The sequence below is a fragment of the Chionomys nivalis genome, chromosome 10, assembly GCF_950005125.1.
Source record: "Chionomys nivalis chromosome 10, mChiNiv1.1, whole genome shotgun sequence".
In the NCBI taxonomy this organism is placed as follows: domain Eukaryota; kingdom Metazoa; phylum Chordata; class Mammalia; order Rodentia; family Cricetidae; genus Chionomys; species Chionomys nivalis.
In genome coordinates, this window is record NC_080095.1 from 22,669,832 (window position 1) to 22,690,704 (window position 20,873).

At 51.2% G+C, this 20,873-nt stretch overlaps 1 protein-coding gene across 1 annotated transcript in view; it reads left to right on the top strand.

Annotated features, from left to right (window-relative positions):
• Positions 1-20,873, top strand: part of Syne3 (spectrin repeat containing nuclear envelope family member 3) — an 81,312-nt gene that overhangs the window by 32,650 nt on the left and 27,789 nt on the right. Inside the window, exons 2-8 of the mRNA XM_057783276.1 lie at positions 808-965; positions 6,679-6,851; positions 7,814-8,123; positions 13,059-13,220; positions 15,148-15,495; positions 17,792-17,925; positions 19,315-19,489. Of these exons, the coding sequence (XP_057639259.1) occupies positions 822-965; positions 6,679-6,851; positions 7,814-8,123; positions 13,059-13,220; positions 15,148-15,495; positions 17,792-17,925; positions 19,315-19,489 (1,446 nt within the window). The 5' untranslated portion in view covers positions 808-821. The remainder of the gene's footprint in view (positions 1-807; positions 966-6,678; positions 6,852-7,813; positions 8,124-13,058; positions 13,221-15,147; positions 15,496-17,791; positions 17,926-19,314; positions 19,490-20,873) is intronic.

Sequence of the window (20,873 nt, forward strand, 5' to 3'; positions counted from 1 at the left end):
CTTGCCATGGAATGTGGAGGTAAATAACCTTCATCCAAAGCAAGGTATAGTCACTGTCAGCTGACACCTAGATCCAGAATGCAAAAAAGCGTTTTGTCCTCGCTTAATGGGATTTTACAAACACTGGATGAGAAATTCTGAGACTTTGTGTTCACGGTGCAGGATGAGGTTAGCAGCCACCTAGCTGAGGGGATTGGTGTGGGTGGACGGTTTGCCCCAGCTGGCAGGTGTTGCTAAGGAACAGGCAGGCTTTATCAGATGGGCTGGGTCAGCTGCTTGTCTGTGTCTGTGAGGACCACCCCCCACCCCACCACCACAGAGGGACACAAACAAGAATTGCTGGAGTCCCAAGCTGGTGTGAAGGAGGGACAATCTAAGCTCACATAGTCATCTCCTTGCCATGTTGATTTCAGGAGTGTTTTGGGTTTCTGTGGGTTCGGCTGATGCCAGAGGCAATGTGCTTTCAGTTGAAGCCTTGGATTCATTCAAATCAGTCTCGTTTTGGGTTTCACCTTCTCTGCCTGTGAACTTTGAGAGTCTTTTGTGGAGGGCCTGAGAGTGAAGGTAGGAGCCACCTTGCTCCCAAGCTAAAGAACGGGACAGGGAAACTTTGTGACAAGGGAATGTCTCTACCAGCCGACTGCTCACCCAGCAGAGGCTATACCTGCTTTCTCCCTGCCCATTTCAAGCTCTGGACACTTTAAGATTGACAGCTGTGTCAAGTGGGGGGAATAATAGGGGTACTGATATGCTGTGCCTGCTGCCTGGGGTCTCTCCATAGCTCTGACCTCGTGTGCTCTTTCCCAGTCTTCTCAGGTGCCATGACGCAGCGGCCCCAAGAGGACTTTGACAGAAGTGTGGAGGATGCCCAGGCCTGGATGAAGGTGGTGCAGGAACAGCTCCAGCTCAATGACAACACACAGGGACCCCGAGCCGCCCTAGAAGCACGATTGCGTGAGACGGAGGTAGGCAGTGATCTGGCTTCGCTGGCGCTGTGGGATTGGCCGCCTCCCTTCTGCTCTAGCTGAGGGACTATCGAGTTGTTCACACCCTGACCTGGATTTAGATGTCCTGGTCATTTTGCTTAAATATGCATTCTGAGAAGGTAGTTTGGGACTGAGACCGAGGTTCTGATCTTCCAGAAAGTTCTACAAGATGACCTGGTTGCTTGTCCATACGACTGTCACAAGACACCCTTCTTTCCAGAACAGGGTGGGCATCACCACATCCAGGAGGGTCACCTACCCCTGTTGGCTCAGGCTTGCCTCTGCCCATCACCCACCCCTCAAATCCAAGGCTACTGTTGGTCCTACATTGGCTCACTTCTGCCCTCAGTGGGGAGCAATTACAAACCGCTGGTTGGAGGCTGGAGAGATGCCTCGGCTCTAAGTACGTCATCCTGCTTTTGCAGAGGATTAGAGTTCAGTTCCCAGCATTCCTGTTGGGTAGCCCACAGCCACCTGTACTCTAGCTGTAGGGGATCTGTTGTCTCTGTAGGCACCTGCACTCACACGGACCCTCACACAGACACATGTACACATAACTAAAGACAAAATAAATTATTAAAAAAGTGAGAGGAGTCTGGGGAGATGGCTCAGCAGTTAAGGGTACTTGCCGTTCTTTCCGAGGACCTGAGTTCAATTCCCAGCACCCATGTTGGGCAGCTTATAACAGCCTGTAACCCCAGCTCCAGGGGATCAGAAACTCTTTCGGCCTCTGTGGATACACATAGCATCCATTCACAGGCACACATGTGTTGGTTTGGTCAGAGCCCTCACAGACACCCTCAGAGGTGTGCTTTGCCAGTCTCCCAGGCGGCTCTCAAAGCAGCCACGATGACAGTTGAGGCTGATCATCAAGAGTCTTTTGTTGGTTTCCTCTGAAACTCTCTGCGGCTCCCATTGTCCACCAAAGGAAAACTAAGCCTCACCCAGTGTTAGAAATCCTCCCTAAGACCCTCCCTTGTTACCCCAGAAATCCTTCATGTCTAAGACCCCCCTGTGTTGTTACCCCAGAAATCCTCCCTAAGACCTCCCATGTTGTTACCCCAGAAATTCTCCCTGTCTAAGACCCTCCCTTGTTACCCCAGAAATCCTCCCTGTCTAAGACCCCCCCTGTTACCCCAGAAATCCTCCCTGTCTAAGACCCCCCTGTGTTGTTACCCCTCCTCTATTTCCCGTCACTGAGCCTTTGCCCACGAACTGCGTCTCCTCAGAATACCCGTCAGTTGGCATGAGTGAGCATGTGAAATGAATGCTGGCTTCCTGGTGCCCTCCTGCCCATGCTGCCCATCAGCACCTCTGTCCTCCCCTGCCCTTCCTCAGCTGCCTGTCACATGAAACCCTGCACCTGCTGGCAGGCTAGCAGGTTGCAATTGAGGGCCAAGAGGGACATAGGAGGAACTGTTTTCTAGACTGGTGTGTGTGTGTGTGTGTGTGTGTGTGTGTGTATGTGTGTTTGTGTCTATGTTCATATGCTTGTGTGTAAGGTCAGTTGTGTGAGCTTGTAAGTGTGTTTGTGTGTGTGTGTGTGTCTGCGTGTCTGTGTGTAAGGGCCCAGCCCTGGTAGTGGGAGGACCATCTGTTTGCTATGGGCTAGGACAATGGGACACAGGCCATGCTTGTGGTCACAGGGCTCCCAGATTCTTTTTCAAATGTCAAATGTCTGTGTCTCGTTCTCTTCACTCTCTGGTTTCCAGCCTTCTGGGGCCCGCCCTTGAATCCCATCCTCAGATCTCTCACCGGCTTCCAGGCCTCTTCTCTATCAGGAGCGCCTCAGCCTTCGCTGTGGTCTGACCTCCAGAAGTTGGGTGTGTGCATCCCGAGTTATGTCTTGCTTCTCCACTTTCGCCTCTCCGCCTTTCCAATTGTGGGCACCATTTCCACACGCAGCATCAATGCTGCCTCCTCCAAGAAGCCCTTTTGGATTTTTCCCAGTTCTTCTTTGAGCTCCCAGGTGGTCACCAATGTCTGGGATTCTCTTGTCAGCAGCTTTCCCTCTGTCCTGCCCGGAAATCCCAGAATGGGCCACACTGTCCAGCGCCATGCCTAGCCCGTGGTCAGCTGGTGTTGGCTGGGTTGAGGGAAGCCTTTGGCTAGGATTGTCCTAGCTTTTGCTGCCTCCTCCTTCTCTCCATCTAATTGGCTCCCATCCTTGTCACCAACTGCCCCAACCCAGCAACGTGACACTGCTGCTTCTGTCTTGCTAGACTTCCCTGAGATCCCCGCTTGCTGGTGAGGGTCCTTAGGCTGAGCAAAAGCTACAGAAGGGAGCCCCATGCCACGCGGCAGGGTGCGTGTGGCAGAAGCAGGGACTGATTCTTCATTTCTGTCCTCCCCCCCTTCTCTGCTGTGGCTCTCAGCCTCTCCTGGCCTCGGGCACAGCAAATATCTCTTAGGGTTCTGTCTCCTCTGGGACCTGTCAGCTCTTTTGCCCTTTCAAAGACACATCAAGATTCCATGCTTGGGAAGAACGGAGGGTCTCGGGTGTTTCCATGTCTCTCCAAGTCCAGCCTGTGTCCCTCCCATGGGAGATCAGGTGGACAAAGGCAAGCTCACCCAGTAGGGCGCTTAGCTTTGGGGGAAGGAGGTAGTCCTGCTGGTCACCTCACAAGCAGAGTGGGTTCCTTAGGGGTGTGGCCTCAACTCTGAATTTTATTTCTTCCCCCAAGTTAAAGGGTCTCTTGGTTTGCAGAGGCCAGCAGAGCCCGGTGAGACCCAGGGACCGAGGAGCCTCCCTGGCTGTTGTAGTCTCTACCCAAAGCCCCTGGCATCTGTGGGTCCTCAACATTCTTAGCTGTAAAACTGGAGAGAGCAACACATCCATCCTGCAGGTGTGAGGACTGTGGCGTCTCCTTCATACATCTGGGTATGAGAGATACTGTCTCCTAGTTATTATTCATAGTCAGATCAGATCTCTGGCCAGCAAAAGATTCATCCCCAGCCATACTGCAGGACCCCGTTCCTGGTGGTGGGCGGCATCCCGCATGCTGGATGCTCAGTCTAGAACATTCTGCAAGTGGCTCTTGCGTCTTCAGTCTACCGTGGTCACGGAGGTATTGCTGGCTTTCTCACCGCTGGTTGTTACTTGGTGGGACACAGGTCCTTGTGTGGAGGACCAGAGAGGGTGGCTCACCACATCTTGCCACCCCACAGAACAAAGGAAACAACTTCTCTCTTATAAGGATGCTCCCCGTGCTCCTCCTGACCTGGTCCCTCAGAGCGACAGGGGAAACGGGAGGGAACTCTTTGATAGCGTGTGGGAGTGGGAAGTCTCCGCATTACACATTGCTGACATCCTGGCTAACTTTTATCATACGACGCAGAAAAGAGGGGTGGGAACTGTCCACATGTGTTGGAGGAGGGTCTAATTATGTAGCAGTTTTGTCAATATGCTTAGCAACAGTGTGAAGGTTGGATGTACCTGGAGGTTCCTCTCCTGCCTGCCAGTTCCCGAATAACCACTCTAAGGCTCAATATTAATTACAAACATTTTGGCTGATGGCTCATTCCTCTTACTGACTAGCTCTACATACAAATTACCACCCTGTGCCCTGTGGCTTACAAGTAATGTTCTGGCATCTTTTTCAGCAGCTGCTGGCATCTCCCCAACTCCGCCTTCTTTCTCCTTGTATCTCTGTTTGAATTTCCCCGCCTAGCTATATTCTGCCCTGCCTTAGGCCAAGGCAGCTTGTTTATTAAGCAATGGTAATAACACATGTTCACAGCATACAGAGGGGCATCCCACATCAGTTGGACATAGCAGGGGTTTCTGTATTGAAGTGAAAGGGATGTATAGTCATGTGATCTGCCTGACTGTCATATACTGTCAGAGAGAGCCGCATTTGAGTGTCGGGAGCCCTTCCTTCTCCATCCACTTAGAAGGGGGCGGAGACAACCACGCAGCCCAGGACATGAGTCGGAGAAAGATTGCGACTAAACTTGAGGTTAGACCAAGTAGGTAGGTGGCAATCAAAGAGAAAAAAGAAAGAGATTCTGTTATCTGCAAAAAATGTAATAATAGCAGATAGTTATTGATGGCCAGCACTGTGAAGGCCAGGCAGCACGCTAGCGTGCAACTTACTGCAGCCCTGGTGTTGACATTGCTACCTTCTTGCATGTCATAGGTCTGATGTGCAGAAGCCACATGGCAAAGGTCACTCTAGAGTCCATCAATGGCCCTGGGAAGGTCCTGCTACCTGATCAGGAGGTCAGACTTATGTCTGTGAGATGGAATAATAACAATAGCGACAGTAGCTGAGGCTCGCTGCCTGCTGTGCTTCACGCGCACCCTCAGACAGCTGAAAGCAGAATGAGATTCAAGATGCGGGGCATCACCGGGCGGTGGAAGTGCACACCCTTAATCCCAGCACTCAGGAGGCAGAGGCAGGTAGATCTCTGTGGGTTGGAGGTCAGCCTGGTCTACACATGAGTTCCAGGAGGACAGCCAGGGCAACACAGAGAAACCCTGTCTCAGGGGATAAAAGGGATGCAGGACATCTATGAGGAGGTGTACCCCTGAAAGATGATGATGGGGTACAGAACTGGCAAGGTTTATCGGAAGAGTCGAGGGGCTTACTGTGTTTTCCAGTTTCATTTTGCGGCTGTGATAAACATGGTAACCAAAAGTGGAGTAGAAAGGGATTATTTGACTTACACTTCCAGGTCATAATCCATCACTGAAGGAAATTGAGGCTGGGCATCAAGCTTGAAGGAAAAAACACAGAGGAACATTTTGCTCTGTCTCTCTTTTGCCTCTCTCTCTCTCTCTTTCTTACAGCCCTGGCCCACCTGCTTAGGGATGGTGCCACCCACAATGGGTAAGAATAATCAGGACAATGCCTTCACAGGCATCACTGCAGGCCAGTCTGATCCAGAAGATGACTTAATTGAGACCTCCTCAGATGAGTCTAGGTTTCGCTAAGTTGACATACATCTGGCTACATGAATCTGACTGAGTCCCAGAGCCCAAAATAGGAGAGAACAGAACCTCCCAAATATCCTCTGACCTTTACATATGTACCATGACATATATGCACCCACATTCATACACACACACAGACACACACACATACACACACATTAAATAAAGTTAAAGAGACAGAGATGAGGGCACAGACTGGGAGAGACAGACCAGATTGGCCGGACATGGGCAAGGCTCTGTGGTGTTGTTGAGTGAGTCACCCGTCAGGAATGGACTGTAGAATTCCTGTCACCCGTGGGAGCAGGACCTTATAGTGAAGAGCAAAACAGTATGACTGACTCCTCTTGAGCTTGGCTGAGTAGGGACCACAACAGAGTCTCACAGCAGACTTGAGGGTGTCACCTCGTGGCCACGCACATGGTGATGCACGCGCCTAGCCTTGTTTTCTTCTGAGTTAAAGTCCAAGAGGTTGATCTACTCATACCATGGTCCAGGATGTGGAAAGTATCCCAGGAGTGAACTTTCTCTGAGTTGGAAGCTGGATGCAGGCAGTAGGAAAGGGCAGGGCTAACTTCCAGAGCTCCCTCTCCCTTCCCCAAGCCCTTAGCAGTTTGCTCGGGGACACATCAGAGGAGCGTATGGCCTTTAGCCGAGCTGCAGCGAGTCTAGCCTTAAAATCCCAGCTCTTGGTGCAGGGCCGTTGCCTGTGCCGGTGGTGTTGGGTCTAAAGCTGGGAAACTGCTGTCATACCCACAGAAAATCTGCCAGCTGGAGCCCGAGGGATGCATGAAGGTGGAACTGGTCCTGCGGGCAGCTGAGGCCCTCCTGGCTACGTGCCAGGAGGGCCAGAAGCCAGAGATCCTGGCCCAGCTGAAGGATATCAAGTCTCAGTGGGAGGAGACGGTCACCTATATGACTCACTGCCACAGGTAGGGATGGTCAGGGGACCTCACTGCTACATGCTCAGGTGCTGGTGACCCTCCTTGTCCAGTAATGTATTGTCGTGGAACCCCTGTTAGAGAGACACTTCTTCAGGCTTAGGGTCCTGGGAACAGCATGTGCTCTTCGGATTCAGGCCAGGGCCTCTTTCTAATACCACGCAAGCATAATGGTGATGATGGGTGGACATGAGAAACTTGAATATTTGTGCCAGCAGACCTAATGGGTTTGTGTATGTGTCCTCTGCGTTATGACAGACATATGAAGGCCTGTCCCTGCCTAGGGAGATGGCTCAGTGGCTAAAGTGCTTATTTTGCAAGTAAGAGGACCCGAGTTCAGATCCCCAGAGCTTGTGTAAATCTGACCCAACAGCTGTCTGCCTTCCAAGGCTTTCTCTCTGACATCACAAACAAATGTCTTGATGTTGACTGTAGAGATAGGGCCATCTCCACATTAGAGAGGCAGGCACTGGGGCAGATGAAGGGGCGGGGTCAGTCCTCTATCCCTAGTTGGTGGCCAGTAACTGGCTCGTAGATAGTTGTATTCTGCCTAATGTCAGGTACAATCCTGGGGCAATCTTCTAATTGCTTCCAGGTAGCATATGCTAAGAGCCTGGGACCACTGTGGGCAGAGCGAAGGATTTGTGTACTGGCAGTGGGAGTTCAGAGACAGAATTTGGGGTACTGGTGGCTCAGGGCCACCTGAACTTCATCTCCCCAGTGGGTGGCTGAGGGTACGAATAGAATCTGGGCTTGGCCTCACGTGGGAGATTACTTACAGACTACAAGGTCTCATGGGAAAGGAGAGTCTAGAATCTGGAGTGTGACTCAGTGCAGAGAAGGCACCTTCATGTCCCTCTAACACAGTCCCTAGTATCTGGGAGGGGGCCGTGGCAGGGTCTCTCACCCAGGGGCCAGGGGCAGGCCTCTCAGCCTGGCTATCTCTTCCACAGTCGCATCGAGTGGGTGTGGCTGCATTGGAGTGAGTATCTCCTGGCCCAGGATGAGTTCTACCGCTGGTTCCAGAAGATGGTGGTCGCTCTGGAGCCCCCTGTGGAGCTGCAGCTGGGCCTGAAGGAGAAGCAGTGGCAGCTGAGCCACGCCCAGGTGTTGCTGCACAATGTGGACAATCAGGCCGTGCTGCTGGACAGGCTGCTGGAGGAGGCAGGCTCCTTGTTCAACAGGATCGGGGACCCCAGCGTAGATGAAGATGCCCAGAAGAAGATGAAGGCTGAGTACGATGCTGTGAAGGCCAGAGCCCAGGTAAGTCACGGATGGCTCCATCTCCCACCCATCACTCTTCTGTACGCTCACAGCCAATCCATCTTCCCGTTCCATCAGTCTATCTCCCCACCTTCCATCAGTCTATCTCCCCACCCACTCCCCACTCAGCATCCTGGCCTCTCTGCTCCCTTCCTCACTGTGTCTGCAAGCCTCCCTTTCACTCCCTACTACCCGCCCTGTCCATCAGTCTCCACTCTCCTATCTCTCCTACCCATCTGGTCCCTCACTCACCAGTCTACCGCTCCCTAACTAACTCGTCTCTTTGTCTCTTCAACCACTTAGCCATCCACCCCACCCATCTGTCCCCCATCAAGACATTCTCTCATGTAGTAATCGTGTCCATCTATTTTCCTGCCCACCACCTACTCACTGTCTGTATCCGTCCACTTGCTCACCCATCCAGCACCCGGTTACCCATTGGCCAGTCTTGCACCTACCCATCCACCTATCCTTCCTCCCATTGTCCCCATGCCCAGACTTGCTTAGGGCTTCATACACGTGTGGATGCTTAGTAAATATGCTACAAAGTGAAGGATTGTGCTTCCCTTCATCCTCCATCCTTCCTACCCTCCCTACTCCCCCCCCCACTTCCCTTCCTCCCCTTCATCTTTAAGCCCATCTACTACTGTTCTTGCTCTTACCCCAATCCTGCCCATCCTCTTGCTTCATCCTGGCCACGTTTTGGCAATGGTTCACTGAATTACTACGTTAAATGTTTACCTTTTAGAAATTCTGTTTTTCTTAATTGGTTGTTAGTATGCCTACCTGTTCCTTTCCTTTATAAAAATGTCCCTTTCCTGCAGTGAGGTTATGTTACTGCTGCTATTAAGCATAAATGTCTTATGTAGAAGCTGCAGGGGTGGACACTCGGTGTCACTGTATCTCCTATGGGCGGATGGGCTTCCCCGTGCCTCTGTGATTTCCTACTGAGCCTGTTCCATCAGGGCGTGGCACCCATCCCTATGACTGAACCTACCCTAGCAGATCTCTGTGTTTGCTCCAGCCAGGCACCCTGGGAATCAACCTTCATAGTCCCTCTTTCTCTGTCACCATGCTTGCTTGGTGGTTCCTGAAGTGAGTGTGCTTATTTATTTGTTTTGGAGACAGGGTATCACTGTGTAGCTCTGACTGTCCTGGGACTCACTCTGTAGACCAGGCTGGCCTCCAGCCCTACTGCCTTCTAAGCACTGGGATGAAGGGTGCACCATCATGCCCAGCTGTGAGTGTTTTTAAAAACCGAATGCTGAGCCCAGTTGATGCCTTAGGCTCTTTGTTCCATGTTCTACAAGATGGCTGGCTTTGCTTGTTGCCTATTTATTTACTTACTTTAGGCAACTGCTTCCTTCTCGCTTTGCATTTGTAGAAGTGTGTGCGTGGTCCCACCGTGGCAGGGAGTGAGGGCAGCTCTCTAGGGCTCTGTCTCTCTGCAGGGTCTCTGCTCCTTTGGGCTTGAAAGTCATTATTCCTCTTATAGCCTGAGGGAAGAGCCCCAGACCCAGCAACCAAGACCTGGGTGCACTATGTGCTTCAGGCTGGTGGTCACAGTGTTCTGCTTCTGCAGAGAAGTGTCCCTTTCTGTGTCTGCAATTCCAAAGGATGTGTCTCTCTTTCCCACATTCCTCCTGGTGCTGTGGGAGGGTATACTCTTGTCCTCAGTGCTGGGGTCTCTTGGGGTTCTCATGCCCACAATTTATGGGGAAGAGTTTCTATGATAAGCCAGTATGCTGGTTCCCATGTCCAAAGGCCAGGTACCACTGACCCAATAGAAAGAGCCAGAAGTTCTTGATTCCTAAGGTAGACATACATCCCGGGGCAGTCGCCACACCAAAGTCCATCGGTAGGGTTGAGGGGGATAGGTTGGGGTGTGGTTGCTTCTGAGCATTAGCACAGAGAGGATTTGATATTCCTGGAGGAGCTGGGCGTAGGAGCATGAGACCTCCATGATGGGACCAGCAAGGTTGGTGGGAAGCAGGGAGTAGGTTGACACCAACATAGAAATGAGGTGTTAGGGCAGGAGGGGAGTGGATTCTGCAGAAGTAAATTATTTCACCTTTTGACTGCTGGATGAAGCCTGTGAACCCTTGATTCTCTCTTCTTGAACCCCAGAGGAGCTAGAGGACTGTTTAAGTAACCATCTGGCTTGGGAAAACACAGAGGCCCATGTGACATCACACTCAGATGTGTGTGTGTGTATGTGTGTGTTCTCGTAAGGCGAAAGAGGGTGTTGGATCTTATGAAGTCGAAATTACAGGCACTCGTGAGCTGCCTAACTTGGGTGTGTAAGAACTTGGATCCTGTGTAAGAGCAGCAAGCACACTGAACTGCTGAGCTGCCTCTCCAGCCTTCTCTCTTTCTGCCCTGTGTATCCTGGCTGTGCATCTTGCTGACCCGCCTCGACAGCCCCAGTCTGTTTTTATAGATGTCCCACATGTGAGACGGTGAGCCTCCTATATGGGTGAGGATAGGACCACCCCCTTTGGCTTTAGGGACCATCCCTGCAAAGCTTCTAGGCCCAGCTCCTGTCTTCCCCAGGCATCAAAAGGGAAGTGCAGGCAGGCCAGCTGGTGCCAGGAGTGTCTTCCTTATTTGATTTGAAACCATTGCTTCCGAGTGGCAAACAGCAACATCCTCCCTCTTCCGCCTCTGAGACGCGATGCCTGGCATCAGGCCATGGGTCCTAGACTTTCTGCAGTCCTTTGTTGGGGACATAAATCCAAGCCACCCTGTTAATTGCTTGGGTTTTGACATGGCTGATAACTCTGCTTGCTGCAGATGGTTTAATTGTTTGGTTTAATGAGAAGGCGGGGCCCTCAGCCGCTCCTTACCCTGTCACCCTCCCCCTGGCTGAGCTGGCTTTGAAATGGCTGTGCCTGGCACTCAGCTAGTCTGGATTCCTGCCTGCTGCCACTCCTTGCCAGCGCCTGCTCCTCATCACACGGACTTTTATTTACTCTGGACTTTTCTGGGTGCCAGCACCTCATCATTCACACGGGCAGTGCTATACACGATTCATTTATGGGGGGGGGGACCTTCCAACCCTCATCCATCACCTTCAGCATTAGCCTCTGAGGTCCCTGGTAACCCGCTATGACTTATCCATGAGGCTTTCCTGGGATTGGAGGAGCCACATGTGCAAACCACAGGAATTGGGGACCATCAAGGGAACTAAAGAGGCTCCAGCCACTTCCTGAAGGTTGACCGATCCACTTCCTGAAGGTTGACCGATCTGTGAAGGCAGTGGTCCCTGCCAAGGTTCTACTTTGGGATGCAGGTGGCCCTCATCTTGAGATTCTCAGCCTCTCTTCTAAGTAACCTGATCTCAAGCCTTGGCTACCCCATCTCTAAAATGGGGAGATTTTCTTCTGCTTACTGTAGTTGTTGCTGAGGTTTAATGAGTTATTAAGTAGTGTTGGTGAACAGTGTCTCCAAGGAGGGGAACTGTGCACAGACTGCTGGGGAAGGTTTTCTTTTTTTTTTTTTTGGTTTTTCGAGACAGGGTTTCTCTGTGGCTGTGGAGCCTGTCCTGGAACTAGCTCTGTAGACCAGGCTGGTCTCGAACTCACAGAGATCCGCCTGCCTCTGCCTCCCAAGTGCTGGGATTAAAGGCATGCGCCACCACCGCCCGGCTGGGGAAGGTTTTCAAAGCCACCTGCTTGCCCTCCTTAGTGGAGGACTTGAGACTCAGCTTTCCATGGGCTCTGGGCCTTCCTTAGACATGGCCTTTTCCACAGCAAGGAGCTGGGATCACCAAACTTCAGCTGCTGCACTGTCTGGTTTCTCGTAGGACTACTTGGCACTGGGCTAAGAGCAGCTCTTAGGTATTTAAATGGACAGGGAACATTTCAAAGCCACTTCATGACATACAGAAATGACCTAAAGTTCAAGTTCTAGGCTTCATAACAGAAGGTTTCATAGGAACAGGGCTTATTTTCCCCGCTGTCTGGCTGCTTATGTGCAAGTAGCTCTTGAGTGAGTAATGGCAGTAGAAGTCACATGACAGGCAAAGCCACAAGCCTTTGGCTTGATAGAAACAGCCTGGGGTTCCCCAGGTTGAGGGTCCCCCCTCCATCACTATGTGGGGATGGAGAGTGTAGTTAGTGCCATGGTTGCTGTCTGGATCTCAGCTTGGGCCCTGTGAGAGTCCTAGACCTCCTGACTCCGGGGTGCACCTCTTCGGGAGGGTGACCCATTTAATACCCATAGTTCTATGGTCAATGGGTGTTATGGTTTATAGGTGCCCAGCCACACAAGGTGGCATGGTGAATAGTCTCCCTCCTTTCCTAAACTTTCTCTGCAAGCCCCTTCTGTCGTCCTTTTCTCCTCTATTGCTGTGACACAAATTCTGACCAAAAGCTTTCTAATGAAGGAGAACGTCCATTTGGCTTACTCTTCCAGGTCAGTGTCCATCATCCAGGGAAGTCAGGGCAGGAGCTGAAGTGGAAACCATGGGAGGATGCTGACTGCTACTGATGTTCGTTATGGCTTCCTCTCTAGGTTTTAAACCTTCCTTGCACAGCCGGGACCCTCCATATCTCTGACTGTCCTAGCTGGGTGGCCTTGGGCATATCACTCTCTGGTCCTCAATGTCTTTGTCTGTCAATTGGGATACAATTGAGAGCCCCTTACAGATGGGCAGGGGAGTTTCCAGAGTTGGCATGGGACTTTCTTAGCAATGCCCACAACGAGCAAGGGTGAAGGCGAAGGTGAGGACAAGGGCTCAGAAGGGCAGTGTTCTGTGGTCCGTACTGTTGTTAATGTTACTCCCGTGCCCTAGTCAAGTGGCATTCCCTGGGCATGGCAGGATGGAATGCCAGCTGTAGGGTTGCCAGGCCAGGTGCTGGCATGTATGGGACTCCAGGGCAATGGGCTCCTAGCCAGGCCTAGGACCCTCATGGCAGGCAATTCTTCCTGCAGCACAGGGTGGACCTCCTGACCCGGGTGGCCCAGGAGCATGAGCAGTACCGGGAGGATGTGAACGAGTTCCAGCTGTGGCTGAAGGCGGTGGTGGAGAAAGTACACAGCTGCCTGGGGCGAAACTGCCAGCTGACTACGGAGCTTCGTCTCTCTGCGCTGCAGGTACGTTACTGTGACCCAACCAGGACAATGTCCCCACTAGGGCATCTCGAGCCCTGGCTGACGGACACCCTACAAGTTGCAAATGGGGATACTATTAGTTTTCACACCAGACACAGATGCCCACAGCCCACAGCACAGACTCCTTGGAAGAGTGCTGGGGGACCCAGTACAAAACATTTGGGGTAGTGGCTGACAGATGGGACACTTGAACCCACAGGATTCCAGTAGCCGGGTCTAGACTCATGGGTCTCAGTTCAGGGTGCGTGGCAAGTCAGGAGCCATTTTTATTCAGTACCAGTCTGAGTGGGTGCTGCCCCTGGCTCCCAGAACATGGAGACCTGGGCTGCAACTATACACTTTATAGTAGACAGAGCAGCACCACGGTGGAGAATCATCCCACTCAAATGCCAATCATGCCACGATGAAGAGCTGTGGGCAGGGTCAGGAGAAGTGGGTCCATGTCACCTTTCACACTGCATGGCCGTCAGGAAGCCTCTAGATCCTGCATCTAGTGAATGTATGCAAGGGTTTTGCCCTAGACATATGCAAAAGATGTACAGTGAAGAAACTCTTGACTTCTCTGTGTTATGATTGTTGAGAGTGAGAACAGCCAGAGGCATCTGGCAGTGTCCATGACAGAGAGAGAAACAAGTGGACTGGACATGGCTAGCAGACTGGACATGGCCATGGCTGTCTGCAAGAGAGGGGAGACCAGCAGGGGATGGAGAATAGAGAGCGCATAGTGAGATAGCAGGAGCTGAGGATGGTGAGGATGCCAGGCTGTAAGGGGCTATGGTCCAGGCTGAGCTCATTTCGTGATGTTTGCACTGCCTGTTGGAGTCTGGGGAACTGCAGTTCCCTTTGGACCAGACAGCAAGTTATCTTCAGCAATTCAAGAGCTGCTTCTCAGCTTTCCCTGCACTATGTGCTTGGTGTGTTAATTTATATTAAAGTCAACTGGCCTTTGAAGAAATTGGTGAACATTTAGAAAAAAAACCTAAGAGTCAGGTGGAGGTGCACAGCCATCAGCCTGATGCTTGGGGGCTTAAGGTGGGAGCATGGAAGCTTGGGAGCCAGCCTGGAAAGATAAGTATAAAGATGTGCGCATGTCTATAATCAGAGCCTGTTTACTAAAAAAGGAGAGAAAAGAAAACTTGAATCACTGTTGTAAAGGGGAAAGCCAGTACCATTCATAATTAATATAGAAACAAAAGCCAGGCATGGAGCTGGGTAGCGGTGGTGAATGCCTTTAATCCCAGCACTCAGGAAGCAGAGGCAGGTGGATCTCTGTGAACTCAATGCCACTCTGGTCTACATAGTGAGTTCTGGAACAGCCAGGGCTACAAGGAGAAGCCCTGTCTCGAAAAACTATAACCAAAACCAAAGCCAAAAACCAACCAACCGACCAACTAAGAAACAAACAAGAAACAGGCATGGCTATACATAGCTGTAATGCCAGCACCTGGGAACTCTGAGTATCATAAGTTTAAAGTTATTTTTAGGTCTATATTGAGGCCAACCTGGGCTACTTCAGCCACATACACATTTTCCATGTATCTATAAGAATCAGCAATACAGATAGGCATGCAACTGAAATCCAAATAGGTATTGGCACACACACGTACAGTGAGGCTCGGTGTCCCTTGATTCCTTGTGGCCCCACTGCATATCTTGCTGATGGCTTCAAGTTGATTTGTTTTAAAGAAATGTTTGCAAATGCCAGACAGTGCTGAAGACAGGCACACCCGACAGAGACATCCTCCTGTAAGTACTCAGTGGCTTAGTGGAGACGGGAAACAGTTCACACCCCACAAGCCCACGTTACCTGGAGCAGTCACAGACAGTCACCCTTGGCGTGATCCCCAGGCCTGCTCTGAGAGCACAGTTAACCTTTGCTTTCCTGCTGTCTCCCCATCACCCTGGACAGGACATTGCCAAGGATTTCCCTAAGGGCGAGGAGTCTCTGGACAGGTTGGAGGAGCAGGCTGAGGGTGTCATTCGGAACACCTCTCCTTTGGGTGCAGAGAAGATCTCAGGCGAGCTGGAGGAGATGCGAGGGGTCCTGGAGAAGCTGAGAGTCCTCTGGAAGGAGGAGGAAGGGAGGCTGCAAGGCCTGCTCCAGTCCAAGGGGGCCTGTGGGCAGCAGATCCTGCAGCTGGAGGCGGAGCTGGGAGAGTTCAAGAAAAGTCTTCAGAGGTTGGCCCATGAGGACTTGGAGCCCACAGTGAAGACAGCCACAGAGGATGAGCTGGTGGCCCACTGGAGGCTGTTCTCAGTAAGTTCAGGGGTGCATTGGACCTCAGGTTGCCACTTGGAGTTACTCTGTGATGGAGAATTGTAATCGGCTTTATGCATGCTCTCTGGTGTGTGTTATCCTTTGGCACCTGAGTGCCCTGAAAGGGTCATTTAGAAGGCAAGTGTTTATTTCCATTTTCCAGACAAAGAATTGGATGCTTGAAATATTTTCCCCCTTGCAATCCCTAAAGGAGCACAGTAAACTGGTGACTAATTAAGACCCAAGGAACACAGGACACCCAGACTTGGGCTTTGAAGTCCTTTCCTTAGCACTGGGATGAGGGATGGGTGTTCTGGCCAGGGAGCAGTGAGGTTAGCAGTGGAGGGGAGCTCACAATGGAGAGCTGACGAGAGGAAAACACAGGGCAGGGTCTGGGAAGATCAGACAAGGACACCCATTTCGGGAAGGCAGTGTGGGTTCCTACCCACTCAGGAAGTCTTAGTCACCTCCATGTTACTGTAACAAAACAGCAGAGGCAACCGACTTTTGAGGAACAAAGGTTTGTCGTGGCACATGTTCTGGAGGTGCCATTTGAGATCCATTGGTTGCCTTTCTTTGGACCTCTGGTGGGGACAGCGAGTCATGGTGAGAGTCTATGGCAGAGTAAACCATTCACCTCTTAAGCCAGAAAGCAGGGCCAGCCAGCTGATAAGCAGGCCCTATGGATCCCTTCAGTGGCACACCTCCAAAAAAACTCACAGCACTGCTGCCAGCACCATTGGAACCACAGGAAGTGTGACCTGCAGACAGGCTTTAGATAAAGATCCCCAAGCCTTACTCTATTGTTCATATCATGATGCATTTGAAGGACCTGTCCGAAGCCAGTGCTGAGGCTCAGCTAGCTTGATTGAGACTCCAGGTTCCTTCCCTAGCCCCTCAAATGGGTGGGCGTAAAAAGATAAAAGTCACTCTGATCTCTCTCCTGCCCCACCACAACGCTAAGGTGCTAAGGTGTCCTCATCCACCTTTATGTATTTGGTAGCTTTTTCATCCAGCCTCCCTGCAAGACAGATCACACTGCATCTTTCTACACAGGGGACCACGCATCCTCAAGGGCCACTCGCTTCATTCTGAGTTGCAGCGTGCTATAGTGGTTGGGAGTGGGGATTGTGGGACCAGACTGCCCTGGTTCAGACGGGTTCCTCTCCTTTCTCCAGTGGTCTACATTCTCTAAATCCCTCTTGTTGGAGCGTTGTTCTTCATCGTCATCCTTTTTGTTCATCCAAGATTGAACTGCAGTTTAAGATATTCCAGAACCAGTGTGGTCAGATTTACATTGAGGTCTTTAATCCATTTAGACTTGAGTTTTGTGCATGGGGATAGATATGGATCTATTTGCATTCTTCTACATGTTAACATCCAGTTATGCCAGAACCATTTTGTTGAAGATGTTTTTTTTCCACGGTGTAATTTTAGCTTCTTTGTCAAAAATCAGATGTTCATAGGTATGTGGATTAATATCCGGGTCTTCGATTCAATTCATTGGTCAATCTGCCTGTTTTTATGCCAATACCAAGCTGTTTTCATTACTGTAGCTCTGTAATAGAGCTTGATGTCAGGGATGTGATGCCTTCAGAAGTTCCTTTATTGTACAGGATTGTTATGGCTATCCTTGGGTTTTGTTTTTCTATATGAAATTGAGTATTGTTCTTTCAAGGTCTGTGAAGAATTGTGTTGGGATTTTGATGAGGATTGCATTGAATCTATTGATTGCTTTTGGTAGGATTGCCATTTTTATTATGTTTATTCTACCTATCTAAGAGCATGGGAGATCTTTCCATTTTCTGGTATCTTCTTCAATTTCTTTCTTCAAAGACATAAAGTTCTTGGAACCCATTCTCTTTGGATGGATATCTTGCTCACCCTGGATATAGTGGGGAGAGCCTTGTTCCTTCCTAGGAACAATGTGCCTTGGTCTCTCTGGGGAGTTGATGGGGCTGGGGGAGGGAAGAAGAAGAGGGAGTGGGGAAAAAAATTTAAAATTAAAAAAAAAAATCCCAGAACCAATGGAAAAGCCTGTATCCAATGGGAACAGCTAGAGTAGAATGAAGCTGGCATTTGTCACAGTGTCACTGTGAGGAAGATGACATTATGTGTAACCAGGCTGCTACAGGGAAGTGAGCAGGGGCTGAGCCTAAGGGTGAGATCCCCCCAGTCCATACCCTTGGTGACCAGCTCCTCCAGCCTGGCCAGTCCCCGACCTCTACTCAGCCTCTGCACACACACTGTCATTCCCCAAGGGGCCTCACCAGTGCCTGGTTGTCATGTCTTGCAGGGGACCCGGGCTTCACTGGCTTCAGAGGAACTCCGTGTAGACCGACTACAAACTCAACTGAAGGAGCTTGTCGCCTTCCCCGACCTACAGTCACTCTCTGACAGTGTGGTGGCTGCCATTCAGGAATATCAAAGGTACCCAGGGAGGCAGAGGGCAGGCAGGACTGAGGGTGGGCAGGGCTAAGGGTGCTGGATACTTGGCACCATGTGGTGTGTGTGTGTGTGTGTGTGTGTGTGTGTGTATGTATGTGTGTGTGTGTGTAAGATGGGCTGTCTGGGGATGGCCAGTCTCCACTCTGCAGAGAATCTGCTCTCTCCTCATTCTCACATTTGACTCCCAGCAAGAGGCATGAGATTTGCTATTCATGGCTGGGGGCGAGGGGGTTCAAAGGCCCGCCTCTGCTGGTCTTGAGTGGCTGACTGTTGGGAGGGTTTTGCCATGCAGGGTCATAGGGAGAGCTGCTATGTAAGTGAACACCACTCCTCTGCCTCTGACCATGCTGAGACTTAAGTATCAGAATGTATCTTCAACACTGCCTCTACTTACCTCTCTGCCCGTGGGAACAATTGGGCTCAGCAAAGAGCAGAGTGATGGCCTCCCACTGCAGAAGTGAGCATTGCACATTGGGGCGCTCACCTATTTTTGTTCAGAAGGCATCCTAAAAATAGCTCAACCATCCCAATAGCACCCCATAGTACATCTTATATCCCTGCCTGGTTATGGGGGATTCCTTCAGGTGGACAGAGGAACTTCGTCTGCTGTGTCTCTCTCCCACAGCTGTTCCTAGGTCTCACATCTGTAAAATTGGGATAGTGCTGGATGCTGAAGCAGGGGTAGGTCGGGAATCATGAATGTTCCTGGGAGCAGTGTGAAGGGTGTTGGGATCATGAATGTTCCCGGGAGCAGCATGAAGGGTGTTGGGATCATGAATGTTCCGGGGAGCAGTGTAAAGGGCGTTGGGATCTTGAATGTTCCTAGGAGCAGTGTCAAGGGTGTTAGGATCATGAATGTTCCTGGGAGCAATGTGAAGGATGTTGGGATCATGAATGTTCCCGGGAGCAGTGTGAAGGGTGTTAAAATCATGAATGTTCCTGGGAGCAGTGTGAAGGGTGTTAAAATCATGAATGTTCCCGGAGCAGTGTAAAGAGCACTGTGTTGCTAATTCTTCAGAGGGAATTGACAGCTAAGGCACACAAGCCACAGCTGCTGGGCCTTACTCTAGACTCCCAGATTTTCAGATACTGCAGAACCAGAGGATACTCGTATATCCCATTTCCTTAAGCACTTACAGGCCTGAGGGAGCCAAGCGCCTGTGCTCAGGAAGACTCCAGGTCTGTGGTCACTGCCGTTCTGTCTCAGTGGTTACCAGTTCTCCCCTACGGCCTATGTGTGTGTCCATACACACTCGGTGCAGTCCGTGTGTAAGGAGGGCATTCCCTGCCCTGGCAGCCTGGGCAGAGGCCTTACCCTGAGCTTATCTCACTCTCTTCTCTCTGGATCTGTGCCCTGTGCTGCCCTGGCAGTATGAAGGGAAAGAACGCTAGGCTCCACCATGCGACCAGGGCAGAGCTGTGGCAGCGGTTCCAGCGGCCCCTCAATGACCTGCAGCTGTGGAAGGCCCTGGCCCAGAGGCTCCTGGACATCACCACCAGCCTGCCGGACCTACCCTCCATCCACACCTTTCTACCCCAGATTGAGGTAACCAGTGTGGGGCTGGGGAGGCAGCTGGCCTAAGGGGTGGCATCTCAGCTACTTTCCTGGGGGCAAGTGCACACCGGGGTCCTCAAGACACCTGAGTCCCGTTCACTGCTCTGTGTCAGCCAAGTGCCAAGTGTACAGGAAGGGCCATCACTTGTTCTCAGGGACCGAAGTCATCCTTAGTCCTCAGGTAGAGCCAAAGCCTGGTGTGACTTTTCATGGATCTTCTCGAGACCACAATTTTGTCTCCCTTGGGGACTCCACCATAAGCAGAGTATTAATGGCTCTGCCAGCGTCATTGCCTTCACTGTGTCTTCAGTGACAGCCTGACCAGTGGAAACTTCAAATACAGAGGTGATAGGCCAATTTAATGGCTCAGCGGTGTCATCCGGAACACAGGCTCTGCTAGCTCCAAGGCATGTCTCTTTCTGGCCCCCACTTAGCTGCCAAGGAGCAAGCGGTATTTGTTACTGGCGGGAACTGTCACAGGAGCCCAAGGACTCCCTCCATCCATCACCACTTTCACTGCCAACAAGGAAGTAAAGCCTTCCTGGGAATCTTTCATTTCATTGGTTGGGCAGGTCACATGACCGTCCTTTATACCCCTCCCCCCCAGTGTCTGGTTGAAGATGGTGAAATTGTCATGACTGGTTGTACCAGTAACACTAATAATTCTGTGCCTTCAGTTGGGCACAAAACAAACGTTGGCTATTTGGAGAAAGAGAAGTGGTTACAGAGAGAGCGTCTGGCAGCATCCACCAGGGTCCCTCAACACTGGGGCTTTGATTGGCTCATAAACCCTGCTTTGTGAGACCACTGAGCTCAATCCGTGAGATGCTCCTGTGTCCAGGGATTCTCAGACACACAGAGCAGACAGAGGCATGAAAAGGTGCCAGGTGCCAGCTGCATTTTATATGTTTTTATTCTGCTTATAAAAACATACCTACATTCCCGAGAAAAATGTGAAGATTGCTGGGAAAAGTACCCACCATCCCACAAGACACAGGACCATCACCAACACATCAGAACAGTTCCCCCTCACCATTCTAGCCTCCCGGGTGTTGCTGGGAGAATCTTTACTCAGGGTTGACCCTGCTTCACCTGGAGAACACTGCTCAGCGTGCAGTTTGGGGCGTGCACATGTGTGACCCTGGAGAACACTGCTCAGCCTGCAGTTTGGGGCGTGCACATGTGTGACCCTGGAGAACACTGCTCAGCCTGCAGTTTGGGGCATGCACATGTATGAGCCTGGAGAACACTGCTCAGCCTGCAGTTTGGGGTGTGCACATGTGTGAGCCTGAGGTTTGTGTTGGGAATCACTCGATTGATCTTTCACCTTATTCGCTGAACCCAGAGCTCACTGGTGTGGTTAGTCTTGCTAGCC